The sequence below is a fragment of the Petaurus breviceps genome, unplaced genomic scaffold, assembly GCF_028583685.1.
Source record: "Petaurus breviceps papuanus isolate PSGF00001 unplaced genomic scaffold, PetGlider_PUasm1.0 99, whole genome shotgun sequence".
Lineage (NCBI taxonomy): Eukaryota > Metazoa > Chordata > Mammalia > Diprotodontia > Petauridae > Petaurus > Petaurus breviceps.
Genome location: NW_027187465.1, coordinates 2,669,712 through 2,691,820, shown reverse-complemented (window position 1 = coordinate 2,691,820; position 22,109 = coordinate 2,669,712). Strand labels below are relative to the sequence as shown.

The 22,109-nt window shown below is 54.5% G+C and overlaps 1 protein-coding gene across 2 annotated transcripts in view; it reads right to left on the bottom strand.

Annotated features, from left to right (window-relative positions):
* The window catches only part of ZMAT5 (zinc finger matrin-type 5), a 28,548-nt gene that overhangs the window by 5,105 nt on the left and 1,334 nt on the right, over positions 1-22,109 (bottom strand). For both annotated transcript variants that reach the window (XM_069081848.1, XM_069081847.1), the window contains exons 2-5: positions 8,365-8,529; positions 4,858-4,920; positions 4,154-4,234; positions 1,120-1,225 (exon numbers count right to left, since the gene is read on the bottom strand). In XM_069081848.1, the coding sequence (XP_068937949.1) occupies positions 1,120-1,225; positions 4,154-4,234; positions 4,858-4,920; positions 8,365-8,491 (377 nt within the window). In that variant the 5' untranslated portion in view covers positions 8,492-8,529. The remainder of the gene's footprint in view (positions 1-1,119; positions 1,226-4,153; positions 4,235-4,857; positions 4,921-8,364; positions 8,530-22,109) is intronic.

Sequence of the window (22,109 nt, the reverse complement as noted above, 5' to 3'; positions counted from 1 at the left end):
AGCAGGCTGACTCATAGAAAGGAGCCCAGGACTGGGAGGCCGAGGACCTGGGCTCAGACGTCTGCCCCACAGCTCAGCACCTTGGGCTAGTCACCCACAAAGGGCTAGACTAAATGACCTTGGCATCCTCAGCGGTGGACATGGCATGAAAGAAGAGGAGTCACCATCTGCTTTGCCACCAACCCCATGGGACCTTTCCCTCTGACTTGTGGCTGGGCCTTTCCCCGTGAGCTCCTGGAGACGAGGGGCCACGTCACCTCCTACATGGATCCCCAGGCCTCAGCACAGTGCCTTGGACACAGTCAGCATTTACTAAATGCTTCATTCATTCATTCATTTCCATCTCTAAATCTAGGTATCCAAGTGGACAGAGTGCGAACCCTGGAGTCACGAAGACCTGAGTTCAAATCTAGCCCCAGACAGTTAATGGCTGTGTGGCCCTAAGGCAAGCCCCTTAACCTCTGCCTGTCTCAGTTTCCTCATCAGTAAAATGGGTAAAATCATAGCCCCCCTTCCTCCCCCCCCCCAGGTTATGAGGACCAAAGCACTTTGTTCAACACCAGATATTTAATCTGAACCCGTGATCATTGCCCTTTTGTGAGGGTCCCCAGGCCCCGAGTGGCAGGGACAGAAGAAGGGATGAGGGGTTGGAGGGAGGGCCTGCAGGTACTTGATTCACCCAGATGAGAGCCAGGGCTGGGACAGCCCAGCCCAGCAACCCTGAGGCTCCCGCCAGCCAGGGGCACAGACCTGCCACCCATGGCTTTCTGCTAGGCTGGAGAACAGCCCTCTTGGCACCCCAGCTCTGCTTCCCCTGCCCATAATTCATTTCAGCCTCCATTTATCAGCCCCCCACCGTGGAACAGAACAGAGGGCCGCCTGCAGCAGGGGGCCCAGTGGGAAGAAGCCAGTGTCTCCTTGGGGCTGGTTTGGAAAGCAAAGCATAGGGAGGCTGACCCAAAAAGGCTTGGCCGCTGGTACAGGATAGCAAAGCCAGGCCTGGGCCTGCTTGTACGGGGGGCTCAAGCCCTGCCTGGTCACAGCAGCTGACACCTTCACTGGGAGGTAGGGATGTTCTCAAGGGGAGGAGGGGAGGGCCCCCTGCCCCGGGCTGGGTACCTGCTGCTCTGGGCAGAGCTCCGTCGCTTGGCTCGCTTTTCTAGCCAGTCTTCGATGCCCCCCTCTGGCACTTCCACAATCTCCTGCTCTCTGGACAGTCTCTCCTCTGGGTCAGGGGAAAGAGAGAAGACAAGGTGAGCAAAGGTCCAGCCTTGGCCCAGCCTGGCAATCCTTCCGCCCCAAGAAGACCCTGGCCCTTCTCTGAGAGCCACTGACAGCTTCTCGGGGGCTCTTCCGCTCAGGGCACCATGCCCACTCCCAGCCACCTGTGTGGCCGGCTCTTCAACACAGCCCTGGCACAAGGGCCAGCGCGCCAGCTGCACTGCTGGGGAAGAAGGTCAGACACTGGCCAGGAGGTTGGTGATGTTGCTGAGATGGGCAACCAGCCTCCCCCCTCCACCAAGACAGAGTCCAGCCTCAACCCCTGCTCCCTGCCCAGCCACAGGGAGGGGTCATCTGAGGAAGGCCCGGAGCCCTGGCTCAAGAGCTCAGAGCCCCCTCATTTTATAGGAGAGGAAACTGAGGCAGCCAGTGGTGACATGACTTGTCCAAGGTCATACTGCTAGGGCGTGTCTGGGGTGGGGTTTTTGCCTTCTTTCTTTTTTTTTTTTGGAGGGCAATTGGGGTTAAGTGACTTGTCCAAGGTCACATGGCTAGTTTCTTGTTAAGTATCTGAGGCTGGATCTGAACCCAGGTGCTCCTGACTCCAGGGCCGGTGCTCTATTCACTGCTCCACCTAGCCGCCCCTCGCCCCCTTTCTGACTCTGGGTCCAGGAAGCCTGTATTCACTGTCCCAGTTCTGTGCCAGGCTGGGCCAAGACTGGGCCTCTGCTCATCCTGCCCCGTTCGGTGGCCCTCAAGAGGCTAACGGTGGGCAAGTCACTCCCCAGTTCTCTCCCTGAGAAGACTGAAAGAAACTGGGTGACTGGCTGGCCCCAAAGAGGGGCCGTGAGGGGTCGAATATCAGTTTGGAAGGAGGTCTCCAGGGGGCAGCCTGGGGATTTGTGCACGGCCCGGCCACACTCAACATTCTGACCAGTCTGGATGAAGGCATGGACAGCATGCTCCTCACATGTGCAGAGACCCCAAGGAAAGGGGGAAAGCCAGCATGGGGAGGAGAACTGTGACGGGCCAGAAAGTTAGCAAAATCTAAGATGAATCCAGCAGGGACTTGTATAAAGCCTTAATTTCACAAGTGCAGGGTGGAGGAGGCAGGGCTGGACAGCAGTTTGACAAAGATCTAGGGGTCTGGGTGGACTGCAAGTTCCATGAGTCAACTGCATGTTGGGGCTGGCACAAGAGCTAACCCAGGGCTACAGGAGGGACGGTGTGGACTCCAAGGAGGTGAGAGCCCCCCAGAGAGAGGACTGTGCTCAGTTCTGCAGGCTGTGGCTGAACAAGGGCCTTGCAAACTGGAGTGGCCAGAGGGGGACCAGGCTGGGAAAGCACCTTGAGAATTCACACCCTCTGAAGGGCTGAAAGAACCCAGAGAAGACTGGGGAGGTGAGAATGGGGTGAGGGAACGGCTGTGTCTGGGCTGGGCGGGGGCTCTGGGGGCCTGGCAGGGGAGGGGGAGCGGACCCCGAGTCTGGTTCTATTGCAGGCCGGCCAGCAGGCAGGCAGGCACACACGCGCAGCTCTGGGAAAGGCGCCGGAAGCAGCACCCTGCCTCCTGCCCTGCTGCCAGCCAAACACCATCTGGCTACCAGAGGAAGAGAGTCATGGAAAGCTGGCACTTCAAGGGGCCTCCGAGAGCCCCATGTGCCCAACACGGCTCCATTTTCTGGATCAGGAGGGCAGAGGCCGAGGGGCTAGGAGGGGATCTATGGGAGCTGGGCCCTCAGCCCTGGGCGCCCCACATCTCCCACTTCCCATGGGGTGATGGAGTCTCTGCCAAGGGGCTCATGATATTCAGAGGAGGGGGGTCTGACTTGCCAGCAGATCTCGTGGGGTGATCACTGTCGGGGAAGAGTCACAGACTTTTGGAGTGAGAGGGGATGTCCAAGCTGGCGGGTCCCATACATCCTTGAACAATAGTCCCCAGCCCAGCTTAGGAAGCCCAAAGCCACCCCCAGAGAGCAGCTGAGGGGGAGCCCCAGCCCCAAAGTATGAGGTGGTCGAGGCTTGCTCCTCCCTGGCTGCCGGGGGCCTCCCTCCCCTCTGGCATTCCCCTTCCTCCACATACTGCATCCAGGCCAGACAGCCTGGGACAGGCCCAAGGATGCTGCCCAGCTGGGCACGTTAGGCCAGCAGAGGGAGCTGTCACACTGACCTCCTCAGGGCTGCTAGGCTCTAGCCCGGGAGAACTTTGGAAAGGCACAGGGATGGGCAGGGCGCCCACGTGCACCCATCGGGGGGCACTCCTGGCCCCCACCCCCTTTACTTAGAGCTGTGACCCAGTGGGCAAGGCACCACAACATGGTCAAGACCTGTTACTATGGAGCAGGCACAGAAGGCTCCCCGTTCCTCAGTTTCCTGACCCCCAAAACACGATAACACCACCTACGTGTCCTGCCTTGCACGGCTGTATCAGAGGAGCTTTGTGAACGTGAAGGATGATGGTTCAGCCTCCCGGTCAATCCCAGGGCAGAGAAGATGGAAGGGGAGGAGGGTGGCAGCCAGGAGCCTGCCCAGGGGTGGGAGGCACTGGTATGGGGGTTGGTATGGATCCCTCCCTGCTTGTCCCCTCCGGTCACTTCCCCCAGAGTCACCACTGACCCCAGCAGGGAAGGAGCCCCTCCCTCTTCCTACTGCCCTCAGCGCCCAGGAAGCAGGGACCAGGGTCACAGAGGACCCCTCAACCTTTCCACCAACCACCACAGACCTGGGTTCAAGTCTGGCCTCCCGAGCTTCACAGCCTGTGTGTCCTGCCTACACCACTTCTCCACCCGCAGTCTCAGTTTCCCAGCCATAAAATGGGCACAATAACACTGCCACTCTTTCCTTCTCAGGGTAACAGTGAGGAAAGCCCCCATGAAGCCCCAAGTCCTCCTAAAATGGGAGTTGCTCTGATCATGCACAGCAGGACACTCACCGTGTACCTGGGCCGCCAGCTGCTCTAGGTCCCCCGATGTCATATGTGAGAATCGGCAGTTGGAGTCAAAGTCACACTGACCTACGATGGATGAAAGAAGGAGGGGCCCCTCAGGGAAGGAGGGAGAGACTGGGGGTCCCCAGGGGCTGGAGGGAGAGGGAGGGAGGGAGCAGAGCCCTCCAGGAGGCAGGAGAAGGGGGAGGAGGGAGGGAGCAGGGCCCCCCATAGGAGACAGGAAAAAAGGGGAGGGAGGGAGCAGGGGCCCCCATAGGAGACAGGAGAAGGGAGGGAGCAGGGCCCTCCAGGAGACAGGAGAAGGGGGAGGGAGCAGGGCCCCCCAGGAGGCAGGAGAAGGGGGAGGGAGGGAGCAGGGGTCCCCATAGGAGACAGGAGAAAGGGGAGGGAGGGAGCAGGGCCCTCCCAGGAGGCAGGAGGAGGAGGGAGGAGGGCCCCAAGTAACAATCAACCCCCCACCCCATCCCAACCCCAGGGGGGAGGGGAGCTGTCCCCAGAAAGGTCTCCCCTCAGGGGCAGTGGCTGCTCTGAGAAGTCTAGGTAAGGAAGCTGAGGCCTCCTAGAAGGGGATGGGTGAGGAAGGAAGGGAGGGAGGTGTCCTGGTGTCCCCAAGCCCTAGGTCAGAGGCTCAGATGTGGCTGTCCCAGCCTTCTCTCTGGACCCAAGGGGCTCTGGGGCAGCATCCTCACCTGTCTCCAGAAACTTCCTACAGGGCCTCTTGTTCTGTTCCTCCATCAGAATGGCTGCAGCATCTGCCCAAAGAAGGAGCCCATTAGGAGGAGGCAGTAGGGGAGGCACCGGGGGGGGGGGGGGGGGCCACCAGAGCAGGCCAGCTAGCTCCCAACATCAGCACCTGGGACAGCAAGAGGAGCTTTGGCTCAGCCCTCAGCCCCTTCTAGGAGAGACGCCCTCCAGCTGAGACCCATCCAGAGGCTGGCACTTAGGACAGGGAGAGGACTCCACACATGGGGGGACTCCAGCTCTGGCAGAGGCTGCTGGGCTCCCTTGGGGCTCCACAGAAAGATTCTGTCCTCAGTGTCAGCCAGGACAGCCTCTGGCTGCCCCCTGGGCAGAAGCCAAGAGGCATCGGGCAATCTTTTCCTGTCTCCAGGTGGGTCTCCCTGAAGTCCCCAAGGGCAGGAAGGGTCCTTGATGTCCCCCAAACTTGCCATCTCCCGGCCTGCCCCTAATGATCCCCCACAACGTTCTCTTCCAGGCTTTCTGCCTGTGCAGATCCCATAAATCTCCAAGGCCAGGCTCTGGCTGGCAGGCTCTCAGGTAACTGCTCCCTAGTATGGCATACACGTGATCTTGACCTCTCAGAAAGCCCCACATCTAAAGGCAGGGACACCGACTTCTTTTTGTGTCCTCCTGCCCTGGTGCAGGACCCCAGGGACCTCCCACAGGGCCCGGGCCAAAGCAGGACCCCAGGGGCCTCACAGGGCCAGGCCCAGGCCCAGAGTAGGACCCCACAGGCCTCCCACAGGGCCAGGGCCAGAGCAGGACCCCAGGGGCCTCACAGGGTCAGGTCCAGAGCAGGACCCTAGGGGCCTCACAGGGCCAGGGCCAGAGCAGGACCCCAGGGGCCTCACAGGGTCAGGTCCAGAGCAGGACCCTAGGGGCCTCACAGGGCCAGGCCCAGGCCCAGAGTAGGACCCCAAGGGCCTCCCACAGGGCCAGGCCCAGAGCAGGACACCACAGGGGCCTCACAGGGTCAGGTCCAGAGCAGGACCCCAGGGGTTCATGGGGCCAGGCCCAGAGTAGAACTGTCTGTTCTTAAGATGCCTCTCCTTTCACCAACTTCCCACTGACAAGACAGGTGGTGACATTCCTCTAATGGGGTGGGGCAGATGCCCATTCTCTTCAGCCAGGAGTCACCCAGGTGAAGATGCCGTCATCTCTCACCGTGGGGGTGGCTCAGTGGCAAGCCTGGGTGGAGGCAGGCTCATGGGATCTACCCACGCAGCTGGCACCAGCAGGTGCCTGCCTTCCTGGGGATTATGTGTCTGAATAAGGGAAGCGATGCGCAAATGCCACTTGGTTTTGGATGTCCTCCCGGCCCTCTTACCCCTTCCTCCCTCCCTGCAGTGACACTGGCCTCCTGGCTGTTCCCACACAGGACACTCCATCTCCAGACTCCAGGCACTTTTCTCTGGCTATGTCCCCTGCCAGGAGCACCAGCCCTCCTCACCTCTGCTCTAAACCCCACCTTCTACAGGAAGCTTTTCCCCCTCAATGCCAATGCCCACCCTATGCCGTGTATCCCGTAAGAGCTGAAAGCACTCTTCTCCCTCCCTAGACTGGGAGCCCCGGAGGGCAGGGACTGGCTTTTGCCTTTCTTTGTGCCCCCAGCACTCAGCCCAGTGTTTGGCACACAGTAGGCCTGGCTGCAGCAGCCAATCAGAGACAGTGAGCCCTGTTCAGTCCTATCTGACCCTTCGTGACTGTGGACTGGACTGTCTGTCCATGGCGTTTTCTTGGCAAAGAAAGTGGTTAAACATTTCCTTCTTCAGGGTAAACAGGGTGAAGTGACTTGCCCAAGGTCACACAACTAGTAAGTGTCTGAGGCCACATTTGAACTCAGGTCCACCTGACTCCAGGCCCAGCGTTCTAGCCCCTTGCTGCCTCCAGCCAGGCCCAGAAATTTGTCTTGAATCCCTTGGCTGACTCATCAGCTCCTCTCGTCCACACCCACAGCCTGACCTGGAGCTCAGCTCTGGCTGGCTCAGAAACAATGGCAACACCAGCTCCCGCAAATGGGATTTTACAAAGGATCTTTCCAACAGCGTGTCCCGGCACCTAAGCAGGGATCAGAGCTGGCCTTGAAGCCAGAGAAACCTGGGCTGGGGTCCTATCTCTGCCACATGCTGGCAGTCTGACCCGGGGCAACCTCTCAGAAAACTCTTCAAGATAAAGCCAAAAAGACGGTTTGGTAGAGGGACTTTCCTCCCCCAGGACTTCCCAATTCCAGAGAAATCAAATCTTTCCCTATCAGTTTGCAGCTCACGGGCTGGGCCAGGAAAGGACCCCTGCAGAGCATAGCCTTATTCTTCTGAAGCCCATGTCCTGCAGTCAGGGGCCAGCAGTTGCATGTTCTTTCCAAGGGTAGCACAAGGTATGTTTTTTTGAGGCAGGGGGAGGACTAGGGAGCCCTGGCAAGGATTTTCCCAAAGGAGAAAGACACCCCAAGGCTAAGTGAGGTGCACCAGGGTGGCTCGGGCCTGAAAAGAAATAGAAGCGGGCCTTCTGGAGACAGCGGCCCTCCTCAGCCTACATGAGGGCCTTAGCACCCAATGGAGACTTGGCCTCTCCCTCCTCAAGGCTGAGCAAAGCCATATAACAGAAATGGAGTGGCCTTTCGGGCCCTGACCAGAGGAGAGACACCCAAAGAAACGACTGGGTCTCATCTGGGCAGAGCCGAAGAGCCTCAGTTTGAGGGGCGGGACAATCTCCCTCTGAGTAAACTCTGCTGTGTACCAGGAAAGTCAAGGTGTGGAGGGGATATGTCCGGCAGGAACGTGCCCCGAGGACAGAGACACACAAAATGCCTCAGGTTCTCTCTGCCCCCCTGCTCTTCTTCCCTAGTATGAAGGCACTTTCCTCAGGCTCTGGTCACCAGTCACTCTCCCATGTACCCCCAAGATCAGGCCAACAGCTCCCCATTCCCCAGAGCACTCCCTCTTGCATCTTCTAGCTCTGACATGGCTGGGACCCCAGCTCCCTGAGAGCTCTGCCCCTGCCTGGGCTGCACACCATCCCACCAGCTTTTAAAAGCCCTGTCCTAAGATCCTCTGGCTCATCTCCTCTGGGCACTGTCCTCCATGCTGGGCAGGAGCTCCGAGGGCTCTCGAGACCATGAACCTTTACAAAGACCCCTTAGAACTGTCACACACACACTCACGCACACTTGCTCTCACACATGCACACACTCTCACACCCACACATGTGTACACACATCCTCACACCCACACATACATCCATGTACACCCACACACACACTCACACACCCTTGCTCTCACACATGCACACTCACACACATACCCCCCCCACTCTCACACACATGCACATACACTCTCACACCCACACACACACTCACACACAGATGTCCCACTCAGGTCTGTTTCCATGACCCCGCTGGCATGTGGCAGCTTCTGTGGACATCAGGGCCTTGCCGCCCACGTCCCAAGGGCACCCACCTCGGAAGAGGTCATACCAGACCTTCTTGGCCCTCAGATGCTGGACTCCGTTCAGATGCTTCTTCCGATTGTGAAGGTTGTCTTGGAAGGAGCGGTCACAGTAATCACAGAAGTATCTCTTTCCCATGGCTCCTGTGGTAGCCCTGGGGAGGGGCTGCTCAGACTCTGGGAGACAAGAAGAGACATCATCCAGGGGCCTCTGGGCACGGTCCACCTTTGGGGAGGCCTGGAGCTGGGGATAGAGTTCTCTCAAGGTCCAGTTTAGTTCAGAGAGTTTGTGTTCTCACCTACATTTATTCACAACAGGGAAACTGAGGCACAAGGGAAGATGCCTGACGTCCAAGTCACCATGGCAAGAATTGGAAGGGGCCCATGGGACTGTCTGCAGGTCACCCCTTTTTATACTGGACGGGGCCAGAGAGAAGCCCCTTAGTTTGGCAAACATGGCCTCCAGCACACAATCTGGGGCCAGCTTTCCCTTCTGGCCTCCCTGACATTCTTCCTGGGCCTGGCTGCCTGCCTCCCATGTTGGGGCCCCTTCCCAGGCTGGGGCCCAGGCCTGGAACTCTCTCTTCATCTCATCTGTCTGATCCTCCTTTTTCTCCACAGTTCAGGACCCCCCCCCCTTCATGAAGCTCTCCCTGATTCCCCTTCTCTCCCTCCCACCCACCACCTACAAGTGACCTTCTCATCTCCTTGGGCCATTTCCCCTGTACCCTCCCCTGACCCTGTTTCAGGCTTATCTGTGTACCTGAGGTCAAACCCCCCTCAGACTCTTACTGGCTGGGTGACCCTAGCCAAGTCACTTACACTCAGTTTCCTCATCTGTAAAATGGGAATGATAACAGCCCCCACCTTCCAGATGTTGTCAGGGGGTCAAATGAGATAATAATTGTACAGCATTTTGCAAATGCTACACAAAGCCAGCAATCCTTTTTGTAATGGTCACTCTCCTTAGCTGTGTGCCTGCCCCGGCATACCCATGAAGACACAGAATCCCCCAGGCAGGCACCTGTCCCTTTCGTCCCTCAGTGTACACCCAGCATCGAGTCAGAAAGGCAGAGGTCAGTCTACAAAACCGGGAAAGGGCTGAAGGAGGAGAACAAGGGGCCTGTCTGGCTCGCCAAACCCAGGCACCCCTGGAAGACTCAAGCGGTAAATTTAGGCCTGACAAAACAAGTCCTCCTTTACCCAGCAGGCTCACGGAACAGAAGTGCACCCCGCTAAAAATATCAATAGGTTCAAAAGCGGTTTGGTGGAACACAGGGATCAGAGGCCCAGAATGCGTTAGTGAAGGTGGAGAGGATGCGAGGGGCCCGCTGCCATCCTATGGGCCTGCTGCAGTCACCTGTCAGAGACCCACTGGTCGGCCTACAGGGGAGCCACTCATGCCCAGGGGCACGAATGCCGGGAACAAGGCCTGCCCTACGGTCTGCATAGTCTGGGGTCCAGACGGCAAAGACACAACCAGGAGCTGCAGGTGAGGAGGGGAGGGGATGCCCTCAGCTCCTCCCTGAGCAGGTACCCCCACCCCCTCATCCTGAGGACAGCCAGGGAGCACAGTGGCAGAGTTCTGAGCCCCCAGTTCAAATCCAGCCTCAGATGCGTACCAGCTGTGTGACCCTGGGCAAGTCACCTCATTGCCAGCCTCAGTTTTTTCAACTGTAAAATGGGGATCATGACAGCATCTAGTTCCCAGGGATGTCTAGAGGATCAAGTGAGAGGTATCTGTAAAGTGATCAGCACAGTGCTTGACACATCCTTCCCTCAGCTCTTTCCTTCCTTCCTGTTCTAGGATCCCTGGCTTGTGTTCCGTCTGGGAATCCCAAGACCTGGCTTCAGATTCCTGCCCTCCCGCTTGGCCACATGGCCCTGGGTAAGTCACTTCTTTTTCTGCCTTTCTAAACTGAGGGGTGGAGACATGGCCACCACTGCTGAGGTCCTGCCCAACTGTAACTTTCTCTGAGTCTCAGATCTTCTACGAGGCTTAAGTATTCTTTTTTGTAAATAGGATTTTATTTTTTCCAATTAGTTTTCAACACTCAATTTTTGTAAGATCGAGTTGCCAATTTTTTTCTCCCTCCCTCTTTCCCGTTGGACGGCAAGCAATCCGCCACAGGTCATCCCTGCGCAATCATGTAAACCTATTTCCACATTAGTCATATTATGAAAAAGAAACAGAACAAAAGGGAAAAGTGAGAGGCCTAATTACGAAAACATACAGTCGTGCTTTTAACAGAGATCTCTCAACATTCTCCCAAACTTCTCAAGAAATAAATCTCTAATGGTGGAATTCTGGGCACCATGCACAGGCTGGTCAGGGGCACACTGGGGGCCAGCAGCTCTGCCAACAGGCAGGGCCTGCTCGAGGCACAGACTTGAAGGGTCTCCGCTCAAAAACAGGGGAGGCAAGAACGGTTCCCATCTTTAATTTCAGGGTAGTGAGAAAAGCAGCAGCAGAAATGTCCAGAATGCCGTCCAGGTGCAGTATTTTGTTTCTGACTCAAATCTACCCTGTCAGGGAAGTCCAACAGACATTGCCCTCCCATTTGGCAGATGAGGAAATAATTGCAGGAGGTGGTAAGCTTTGATACCAAGTGTCTCCTGGCTGGAGTCGCAGGATCAGAGGTCCTTAAGGTCAGAGCCAGCAGCCCGGTGATGGGGCCACCAGCCTCCCATGCTGCTGTTGAGCTGAGCCCAAGGGAGGGAGCCCAGAAAGGGGGGGAGCCCACCGAGGTGGGGAGCCCGGGGGGGGAGACCACCGAGGCAGGGAGCCCAGAGAGTGGGGGAGACCACCGAGGCAGGGAGCACCCCTTGGCCTTCGGGGAGGATAATGGCGGGGCCCTAGAGCTCACCTTGGTCGCCTCCACTCCTGCCTTTAGGCCCAGCTTGGGCCCTCCTCCCTCCCATAGGCCCCCCTTCAGAAACCTCTCCCAGAAGCCCTGATTCTCTCAGACCTTTCATGCTCAGTATCCAGGATATGGAGTGACATCCCCTTTGTACGCTGCTTTCTGAGGGCGCTCAAAGCCTGCCTCCCATCTCCCTACCTACACAAGAGACAGCACCTCCTTTTCACTCTGTACCTTTCACAGCAAACCTTTAATCACTCTCCATGGCCTACCGAACGCGTCTCAAGGCCTCAGCTGGGCACGGAAGGTTCTCCACATTCCAGCTCCCAACCCCTACCTACTGACTTGCCAACTTGGGTGTGTGGATTAAAAATCTGGGGCCAGGGGGCCAGTGACCAGAGACAGGCAGAGTTCCAAGAAGGGTCTTCCCGGTCCTGCCCACCCTGAACCATTCCCAACAGCCCTAATGCCCAAGTCCCATTCTAGCGGGGCCTTCCAATGGCTTGTCAAGGTGGACATGGCACTGACTTTTCCTGCTTGTACCCCAAGGGCAGGTGATGCAGGGAGAGTCGATTTCAGCGCCATGCCAACCATGTGGAGATGCCGCCAGATGGAGTGGGCTGCCTTAGCATACCCAGTGACGGTCCCTGCTCAGGAATCAGGGCCAGGGGATTTCTGAGGTCAGGCAGAGGTAGCTAAACTGCCAATTCGAGAGACTGGGGAGTCCCTTCTTTCCCCAGTCCACTGACAGCCACGCCCCTCTTCCCCTTGCCCTTCTCACAAGCCTCCAGGACTTACTCCCTTGGCTATTCACTCAAACCCTCCCTGCCTCATACTTCAGGGAGCTTTGGCTTGGTCAGTCTTGTTGCCCCCCATGGGGGGCAGGGACCGTGTCATCCCAGCCCCATCAGCATCCAGCACAGCTTGAGAGAGATCTGAGTGAGCAAACAAACAGCTGGCAGCAAGCCCTCTATCTGCAGTACAAACACACTGACTGGGCTCCATGGGGGGACAACAATGGGAAAGTGCCTCAGGCCATTTTGGGGAAAAATCAAGGTGGCATTTGGAGTGTGGGCGGCAGCCAGAGGGTTTGATGCTCTGGGAAAGCTGTTCCTGACCAGGCAGAAAGAGACAAGCATTACCTTAAAGGCCATAATGGGATCAGAAGTAGACAGTCATTCGAAATGAAAACATATAAAACCTCTCCCCCATTACCGCTGCAAAGCCCCATCCCAGACACTGGGACTTGATTTATTAAATTTGGCAGCACTAATCTCACAGTCTTGCCAATAAACTTATTAGAACTGAATTGAAATTGTAAAAGATGAACGTTTAACAGATGAGTGGTTAGCCAAGCCATTCACAGGGGCTCATGGCGTTCATTAGAAACCTCACGGAGAAGGGGGTGTCCCTCCCAGGGCTCTGGGAAGCTTCAGGAGATTGGCTGTCCACATACCCCATCAAGCACCAGGAACGAGGTATGGCCCTCAGGAGGAGAGGGGGCCTTCTGCCGAAGCTATCCATTATGCAGGACTGCCAAGGACTCCAAACTTAGGGCAGCCGAGGTGACATGAGGCAGATGACCTACGGCTGCCCACTGGCTCCCCTTCTCCCACCTGAGCTGAGAGAGGGCCCACCCTCGGAGTTCTGCCTGAGTCTGCGCTGGGCCTCTCTGCACCAGACTTTTAACATGCACACAGATCCAGGGCAAATTGGGCCCACGATTCTGTTCACGTCCTCACATCCATCAGCTCCCGAGGCAGGTCCTGGACAATGGCTGAGTGGCCTGCTCTGGCCAGCTCCCAGAGGCCACCACATCACCCACCAAAGACCCTTCACTAGCACACCGCAGAGCACCACGGGCAGGACACGGACTCCAGCGCCTGGAGTTCAGGTCACTCCTCCCCCGTCCCTCCCAGATACCGGCACTAGAACAGGGCAATGGCCTTGGCCCTCAGCCTCTGCTTCACATGCCCCACGGGCCCATCTGTCTGAAGTTCAGTTTTGGCTCCCAGCTCCATTCCAGGCTGTCCCTGAGAAACAGGTCAAGCGCGGGGCCCAAAGTGTCAAGGCCGCCTCATAATATGTGGTTACAACCAGGGTGTGGATGAGAGGCCAGAAATCGGGATGGAGCGGACACTCTGTGAAGTGCCCACTGGGCAGTGCCCTCCAGCTCCTTCTAATCATACAAGCATTTACTGAGCACTGTCAAGGAGTAACTACCCCTACTCTACCCTCCTACTACCACAACCATCACTACTGCAGCCTACTACCACCACCTATTACCACAACGCCTACTAGCTGCTGCTGCTGCTGCTGCTACAGCTAGCTAGACGGCTAGGATTCAGATCCGCCTCATGAAGGCCCTTCCTCCGGGGCCAGGCCCCGCTTCTGCATTTCAGTGATCCGTCCTGCGGATCTTGTGAAGCACACACAGGCCCAGACAGAGGGAGGCCATCCTGCTTCTGGGTCTGCTGCCTTCTCTAATCCGCCTTAGCAATCCCTCTCCTCACTGCCCCACTCCACCCTCTGGAGGCATTCACCCCGCTCCCCCGCCGCCCCGTGGCCAGAAGCAGCTGCTGTGACCAGACATGCCAGGCTGCCCCACCCTGGCTGCATCTGTGAGGCACCCTGACTGCCCAGGCTGTCGTGACCCCCACAGGTGTGTTTGAAAGCTTCCCTGCCCCCAGGCTCCCAAAGACATGCAGGTTTGGCTCCGAGGGGCTCCCCACTGAATGCCCCATGCTCATGGCCCTGGCATTCGGTGTCTGTTGAAGGGACACCATGAGGAGGTATCTGGCTCTGACCATTTTTTCCCAAGCCTGGCATGCAGTAGCCTCAGCCAAGGAGCCAGCAGCCTTGAAGAGGCTGGGGGGGGGGGGGCCAGGAAGGATGGCCAGCACCCCTGCTGTGTGACCCTGGGCTGACTCTATTCACCACTCTCCACTGTCCCAGCCTCTGCAGGGAACACAAAGGAGGGACAGAGGGATCCCTGTGCCACTGGAGAATCCCAAAGGAATCCAGGCCTGGACAGAGGTGGGCCCAGGCACCTGGGGCCTCCCCAACACACCAGGGGGCACCAGACTCTCAATGGAAGCAGCCAGCCCTTGCTAGCAGCCTCCCGGGGAGGCACCTGCCCCAATGGGAGGACATTTGTTCTTCCTTTGGGTCCTGGGCCCATTTCTGTTACAAGATTGCATGCTAGCCATACCCCTGCTCTGAAACCTGGTGATGCAGTGGAGAGAGCCCTGGGCCTAAGTTCAAATGTGACCTCTGGCACTTCCTATCTGTATGACTTGGGACAGGTCACTTAACTTCTGCTGTCTTAGTTTCCTCATCTGTGACTTGGTGATGCTGTCAGCACCCACCTCCCAGGGCTGTTGTAAAACCAAATGATATCTTAGTACAGCACTAAGCACCGAGCCCGGCACACAGTAGGCACTTAATAAATGCTTATTTCCTTCCTTCCTTGTGAATCACGAGATCTAGGTCCGTTAAAACATAACCTCTCGTGGACAGGGACTTTTTTGCCTTTCTTTGTACCTCCAGACTTCAGCCAAATCCACAAGCATTTATCAAACGTCTACTGTGTGCCAGGCATGGGGCTAAGCTTCACATGGTGCCCCACACATAGTGAGTACTTAGCAAATAGATGCTTTCAGACCAGTATCTACCTGGCTCTGGCCCTCACAGACTTGGGGCGAGCCACACATCCCACCTCTCAAGAAAATCACTTTGGAGACCATGGCCACTTATGGACACAGAGCTCATTTTGAATACGGGGCAGGTTTGGGCTGAAGGAGAGACTGAATCACGAGAGCCTGAATTTTTACTTTACCCACAGCCCCTGCGCCTCCCCCCACCCAACACATCTGCCTTGTTCTCTGGCTACCTAAGAATAAACAGGCATTGCCGGTTCTGGCCGTGGGACCAGGAGCCCCACTTCAATTACACAGGCCCCTCAACCACAGAACGGCCAATCTGCCGAAGGCTCTTCCTTCCAATGACCTTCTCTCCAAGCAGGGGGAAGCTGCGGTCATCCAGGGACGCAGAATCCCAAAGTGGGGCAGCGCCCTGAGTTCTTTGGCCCAGATCAGAGCCCTGGTGGAGGCTCCTCTGGAGGGTATGGCTGGCCATGCTCTCAGGAGCTTCAAAAGGGCAGGGAGGTCCCCAAAACATGCTAGTTGAGGGGGGAAAGTCCTGCAGGCACCTGGAGCCTTGAGAAACCTGCCTCTGACCCTGAGTGGCTGGGAGAGCCTGAGCTCCCTCATCTGTAAAATGGGCATTATCCTGTGTGCTTCCCTCAGCAGGTTTCTGGAACATCAAATGAAATCATTCGAGTCCGGCTTTTTAATTATTTTGTGGTGTCACTAACTTGCCCATGAAAACTCACACAAGTCACTTCTCTGGGGGCCTGTACCTCCTCATTTGTAAAACTGGAGGGTTCAAAAAGAACAGGGATTCCTGACTTGGGCCCGGTGAACTTGTTTTTAAAATGATTTTGAGAACTGAACTGCAACAGAATTGGGTGCCTTTGGAATCTAGGTATTTAAGCATGTGATTCTGAGGAGGGAGCCCTGGGCATCCTCAGACTGCCAGAGGGGGCCAAGGCACCTTTAAGAACCCATGGTCTCTGAAGACCCACTGCCCCTGCCCCCCAGGCTAACATTCCAGGCTCTCTGTTCTCTCACTGGCCCCACCACAGCTCCGGCCCTATCATGCATGAATTCTCCTTGAGCCCGTGTCTTTGGGTAAAGAGTTCTGTAAGCCTGCTCCCCACTGGGTGAAGAAACAGATGGCAGACTGAAGAACAGAGAGGTCGGGGGACTTGTCCAGACACACAGGATATGTCTGACTCAAGCCGACCTCTTGTAAACAAAAACCACAGGCGAATTCCAGACTGCACGGATAGCTCTCTGTGCAGAGGCAATGGCCAAGATGAATTCGTTTTGGATCACCTAGAGAAGGAATGGGAAAATTACTGGCCCCTCACCCCACTGGGTTCAGGGCTTGGGCCTGCTGCCGACCACAGAGCCTCGGTGCTTCTGAGAACAATGATTCTTTTCATGATTGAGGGCCCCTGGGGAGTGAGGGAAAGGTGTCAGTGTGAGGATCTGGTGTGGCCCAGAAAAGCCCCTGGACAAAGAATGGAAGGAAGAAGAGACTCAGGTCTGTCTATTCACCACTTACCAGTTTAACTGGAGACAGAGAGCATGTGTGAGTGTGTGTTTGTGTCTGAGTGTGTATGTGTGTGTGTGTGCACATGTATGTGTATGAGTGTGTGTGTGTGTGTGTGTGTGTGTGTGTGTGTGTAAGTACATCAGATTACAACTTAAGACGCCTGGGTCTGGTCTCGGCTCTGCCACTGAGAGCTGGGGGGAAATCCTTTCCTCTCTCTCGAGAGGCCTCGGTTTCCCTGTCTTGGACATGTCCTCGCTCAGCTACCTCCCCACTTTAGCTTGGGACAATTCTCTCTCATCTCTGGCAGGAAGCTATGTGCCTGGAGCACTTCTGTGGGGGCAGGAGTGAGTCACGGCTCCCCAAGCTACAGCAGAGGTGACCTTGGCTCTGCGTCTGCAGCATGGAGGAGGCAGACTAGGGTCAGAAGGGCCTTCCGGCCCAACTATCTAAAAACTGTGAACTCAGTCCTACACAAAGGTAAACTGTTAGTCATCATTCCTGCTGTTCAGAGCACAGCAAGTGGAGAGAGGACTGGATTTAGAAAGAGGAAGACTTGGGTTCAGATCCTGCCCCAGACACTTGCTAGCTGTGTGATGTTGACAAGTCACTTATCTTCCTGGGCCTTGGTTTTCTTGTCTGTAAAATGAGAGGGCCGGACTCCATGCCTCGGGGGTTCCAATGAACTCTAGATTTGCAATCCTACAACCCCAGGGTGAGAGGACCTTGTGCAGACACTCTGGGAGGACTGGACAGGGTGGACCAGGCAGGGCTGGGGTGCTATCTGCACTGCCGCAGGGAGTCACAACTCCACTGGAATATTCCTGCTCTCATCATCACCGTCATTGTCATTTAAGCCTTGAATGGGGGAAAACTGGAAAGCTCATCTGTCAAATGGGCTGGAGAAAGAAACGGCAAAAGCACTCCAGGATCTCTGCCAAGAAAACCCCTGCTGGGGTCACAGAGAGTCAGACGAGACCGATGGACTAAAGGTCAACAGCAAGGTACAGACCAGCATCTCACGCCACGTATCAAGATAAAGGCTCACAGTGCGTGACTTAGATGTGACGGTGTTGTCATGAGCGATCAGCGGAGTAAGGAATGGCTTTGTGCCTATCAGACCTACAGAGAAGGGAAGAGTCTGGAAGACCAAACAATAGACAGCCAGCATCGCGATCATTCTGATGACATGAAATCAAAGTCTTTGCACAAACAAAAGCAATGCAGTCAAGATTAGAAGGAAAGCAGAAAACTGGGGGGAATTTTTTACAGCAAGTTTCTCTAATAAAGGCCTCATTTGTCAAATTTATAGAGAAATCAGTCAAATTTGTAAGAAGACAAGTCATTCCCCAATTGAAAAATGGTCAAAGGTTATGAATAGATAGTTTTCAGATGAAGATATCAAAGCTATCTATAACCATATGAAAAATGCTTTAAATCACTATTGATCAGAGAAATGCATATTAAAATAAGTGAGGTACCACTTCATACCTATCAGACTGATTAGTATGACAGAAAAGGAAAATGGCAAATGTTGGAGGGGATGTAAAAATTGGGGCACTAATGCACTGTTGGTGGAGTTGTGAACTGATCCAACCATTCTGGAGACCAATTTGGAATTATGCCCAAAGGGCTATAAAACTGTGCATACCTCTTGATCCAATAATACCATTACTAGATCTGAATACCAAAAAAATTAAAAAAGAAAAGGACTTCTATGTACAAAAATATTTATAGCAGCTCTTTTTGTGGTAGCAAAGAATTGGAAATTGAGGGGATGCCCATCAACTGGGGAACAGCTGGAAAGTTGTGGTATATGATTGTGATGGAATACTGCTGTGCTATAAGAAATGACAAGCAGGATACTTTCAGAAAAACCTGAGAAATCTTATATGAACTGATACAAAGTAAAATGATCAGAACCAAGAGAACATTATGCACAGTAACAGCAACATTGTAATGATGATCAATTGTGAAAGACTTAGCTATTCTCAGCAATATAACGGTCCAAGACAATTCCAAAGGACTCATGGTAGAAAATGCTATCTGTCTCCAGAAAAAGAACTGGTGGGGTCTAAATGCATATTGAAGCATACTTAAAAAAAAAAAAAAAGCTTTCTTTATTCTTGAGGGTTTTTTGGGTCTGTTTTCTTTTACAACATGAATAATATGGAAATGTTTTGCATAACTGCACATTTATAACCTATATGCTTGCCATCTCAAGGAAGGGGGAGGGAATTTGGAACTCAACATTTTTTTTAAATGAATGTTCTATACATGAAATTAGAAAAAAAAAATTTAATTAAATAAAATGGTTTAAAAAAAGAATTTGAATGGGGATCTTTTGATTGGAAGTGATGAATGCTCTCTCCAATCCCCCAAGCCCAGTCCAGCCCCTTCACTTGTCTGATAGTTTTGAAGGCCATGGGAAACACCTCCTCCTGGAAGCCTTCCCTGATATGCAATCCCCCTCTCACCCTGGTTCATAACCAGGAAACCTCATTTTGTACTTTACAATCTGCATGGTGCCTACTTTAGTTAGCTGGGTTGGGGTCCTAGGAACTGGAGCTGGAAGGGCTGTCACAGGTCACGCAGGTAAGTGGTTTTCAAACTTCTGGTCTCAGGACTCCACACTCTTCACAATGACTGATAACCTCCCCACCAAAGCTTTTTTCTCTATGGTTCTATCCAGTGATATTTACCATATCAGAAATGAAAACAGATCAATTTTTAAAATATTTAATTCGCTAGAAATCACAAGGATAAACGTGTAACCTGTTAACATAGATTACGTATTTTTATGGAAACAACTCTATTTTCCCCAAAATAATTCAGCAGGAAGAGTGGCATCGTGGTACGTATTTCTGCAACTCTTCCCACTATCTGGCTGACCAGAAGGCCATTGGGCCCCCCCTGTCGCTGTCTGTATTCAATCTCCTAGACCCGCTGTTCTGGCTGAAGTCTATGAAGAAATTCTGATTGGTCTCATAGAGACACGTAGTTGGCCAAGGGAGTTTGGGGGTGGGGAGTAGACAAATGAAGGCTTAGAACCATTAGGAAAATTGTTTTGACTCTGTGGATGCCCTTGAAAGGGTCTCAAGGACCCCAGGGATCTGAGGGCCCCATTTTGAGAACCACTGATTCATGCTGACCCCTTTGTTCCATAAAGAAGGGAGATTAAGCCCAGTGAGGGGAAATGCACTAAGGTCACAGAGGCAACAGGCAGCAAAGCCCAAAGGGTCACTGGCTCAGGGCTAGCAGGGACCTTAGGGCCCCCCTTGTTTAGAGAAGAATAAACTACAGTCTGATGAGCAGAAGGGCCTTGGTCAAGGTCACACTGGTGACAAGTAACACAGGTGGGAATCCCGTGGGGGTCCCCAGCCTCCCACTTCAGTGGCCCTTTCCAGCACTTTCCCTTATTCCCCCACTGAATGATGGGCCCCTTAAAGGAGCACAAACCTTGTTTTAGCTCCTATTTCTAACAAGCCCCCACTCCCGGGCATCGGGCTGTGAATAAAGCAGGAGCTTAATAAGTGTTTGTAGCTGTTCTGGAGAATTATGTCCAGTTCTGAGCCCCACATTTGGGGAGGGAATCAACAAACAGGATGGATTCTGATGAGGCAGCATGGACATGAGGTGACATGAGGAGAAGATGTCACAGACAGAAGACAACTCAGGGAGAGTCTGGGAACTGTCTCCAAGTATCTGGACGGCTGTCTTGGGGCAGAAGAATTTGCTTCTCTGCTTGGCCTCAGAGAGCAGAACTGTGAATGATGAGGGGACTGACAGATGGCTTCAGTGAGATGTCCAACAAGGCCTGGGGCTCCCTGGGGGGGGGGGGGCTCACCCCTCCCTTAAAGTTCTTTGCTAACCTTGAAGGTGCTATGTGCATGCTAACTCTTATCATCATCATGGGATCACAGACGTACAACTGTCATGCCCTCCTCTCTCCCCCAGGTCATCTGATCCAACTTCCTCAGTTCACAGATAAGGAAACTGAGGCTAGAGAGCTAAGTGACATATTCAGGGTCACACAGTTACTAAGGATCTCAGGTGGGATCTGAACCTAGGTATCTGGAGAAAAGGGGCCAGACATCCCCATGCATGGGGCAGGCAAGCCAGACCAAGTGAGGCAAGAAGCACCATGTGCCAGGCAGATCAAAGCCCCTTCACAACTCTGACACCCCCTCAGACCCTGATGGAGACAGCCTAGGAGCCCAAGCCCTTGGGAGAACCAGCCCAGCACCCTCCAGCAGCATCCTGGGAAAGTGCCCGGGGAGATACAGCCTGGACCAGCTCCTGCAGCTCCTGAAGACCCGGGGCACTGTCCTTGGTGCTGTCAGACTGCCCAACATCAGAGCTCATCAGATTCTATCCTTGGGGATGCTGTCAAGGGAGCGGCTCACTCTCTGCTAGCGGAAACCCTTCTTGAGCCATCCTCCTCATCAGGAAGTGAGCTCCTGGAGAGCCGGGGCTGCCTTATTTGTACCCCCACCATTTAGCAGCATGCTTTGTAGACAGCAAGTGCTTCTTCCTTCCTGACTCCCCATGTAGGGCCCTATTCAGTGCTTGGGAGAGGGAGTACAGGAGAGGGAATCCTACCATTACAGGTTGGTTTGGATGGCTTCTGAGGTCGTGGCCAAACCGGACTCCAAGTCCAGGTTCTTTCCGCTAGAACTCATGGCCTCCTTCTAGACGAAGACCCTCATTTTTATATAGAGTGCTAGGCTCAGAGTTTGGACAGACTTGGATTCAAATCCTGCCTCAGATCTCCAACGCGTACCAAACCTGAACTATTCACATAACCTATCCCAGCTTCAGTTTTCCCATCTATAAAAATGGGGTAACAACCATCCACCTTCCAGGGCTGTTGTGAGGATGAGAGGAGATCGTTCCTGGGGAAGAGGCTTTGTAAACATTAAAGAATTATGGAGCTGACAGCTTTCATTACCATGAGTCATCTAAAATAGCGTGGAGACGGCAATGCCAGCATTTTCCCAGGGACGTCCTGGGTCTTAGAAAACCACAAGCTTCAAAAGAGTCACGTTGTGAGTGACCCCAGGGGTGCTGGAGGCTCGCACTGGGGGCAAGTGACTGAAGAAAGAGCACCCAGGAAAGGTGGAAGCAGAACTGAAGTGGGGCCAGACATGTCCCCAGGGGAAGGGATTGCAGATGGGCTTGTGACTGACCTTTACAAGTCTCAGAGAGATGCTCTGAGGAGGACGGGAGGGAGAAAGTTGGCAAGAATCACCCCTGAAGAGAGAAGGCACGAGGGAGGTGCCATCAGCCCTGGGCCTCCTCATCCCTTCCAGCTCCACGGCAGAATGTCTGCTCCAAAAGACTCATTGGGCCCTAGATTTAGGGCTGGGAGGTCCCTCAAAGCACATCCAGGCCAAATGTCTTACTTTACAGAAGAGGAAACTGAGAGTTCTAAGGAGGTCTGCCTGAGGTCACATGGGAAGTGAGCAGCAAAGCCCGGATTGCCGTCCAAGCCCAGGACTTATAGGAATCGGGATTGCCATCCAAGCCCGGGACTTACAGGAATCGGGATTGCCATCCAAGCCCGGGACTTACAGGAGTCGGGATTCCCATCCAAGCCCGGGACTTACAGGAGTCGGGATTCCCATCCAAGCCCGGGACTTACAGGAGTCGGGATTGCCATCCAAGCCCGGGACTTACAGGAGTCGGGATTCCCATCCAAGCCCGGGACTTACAGGA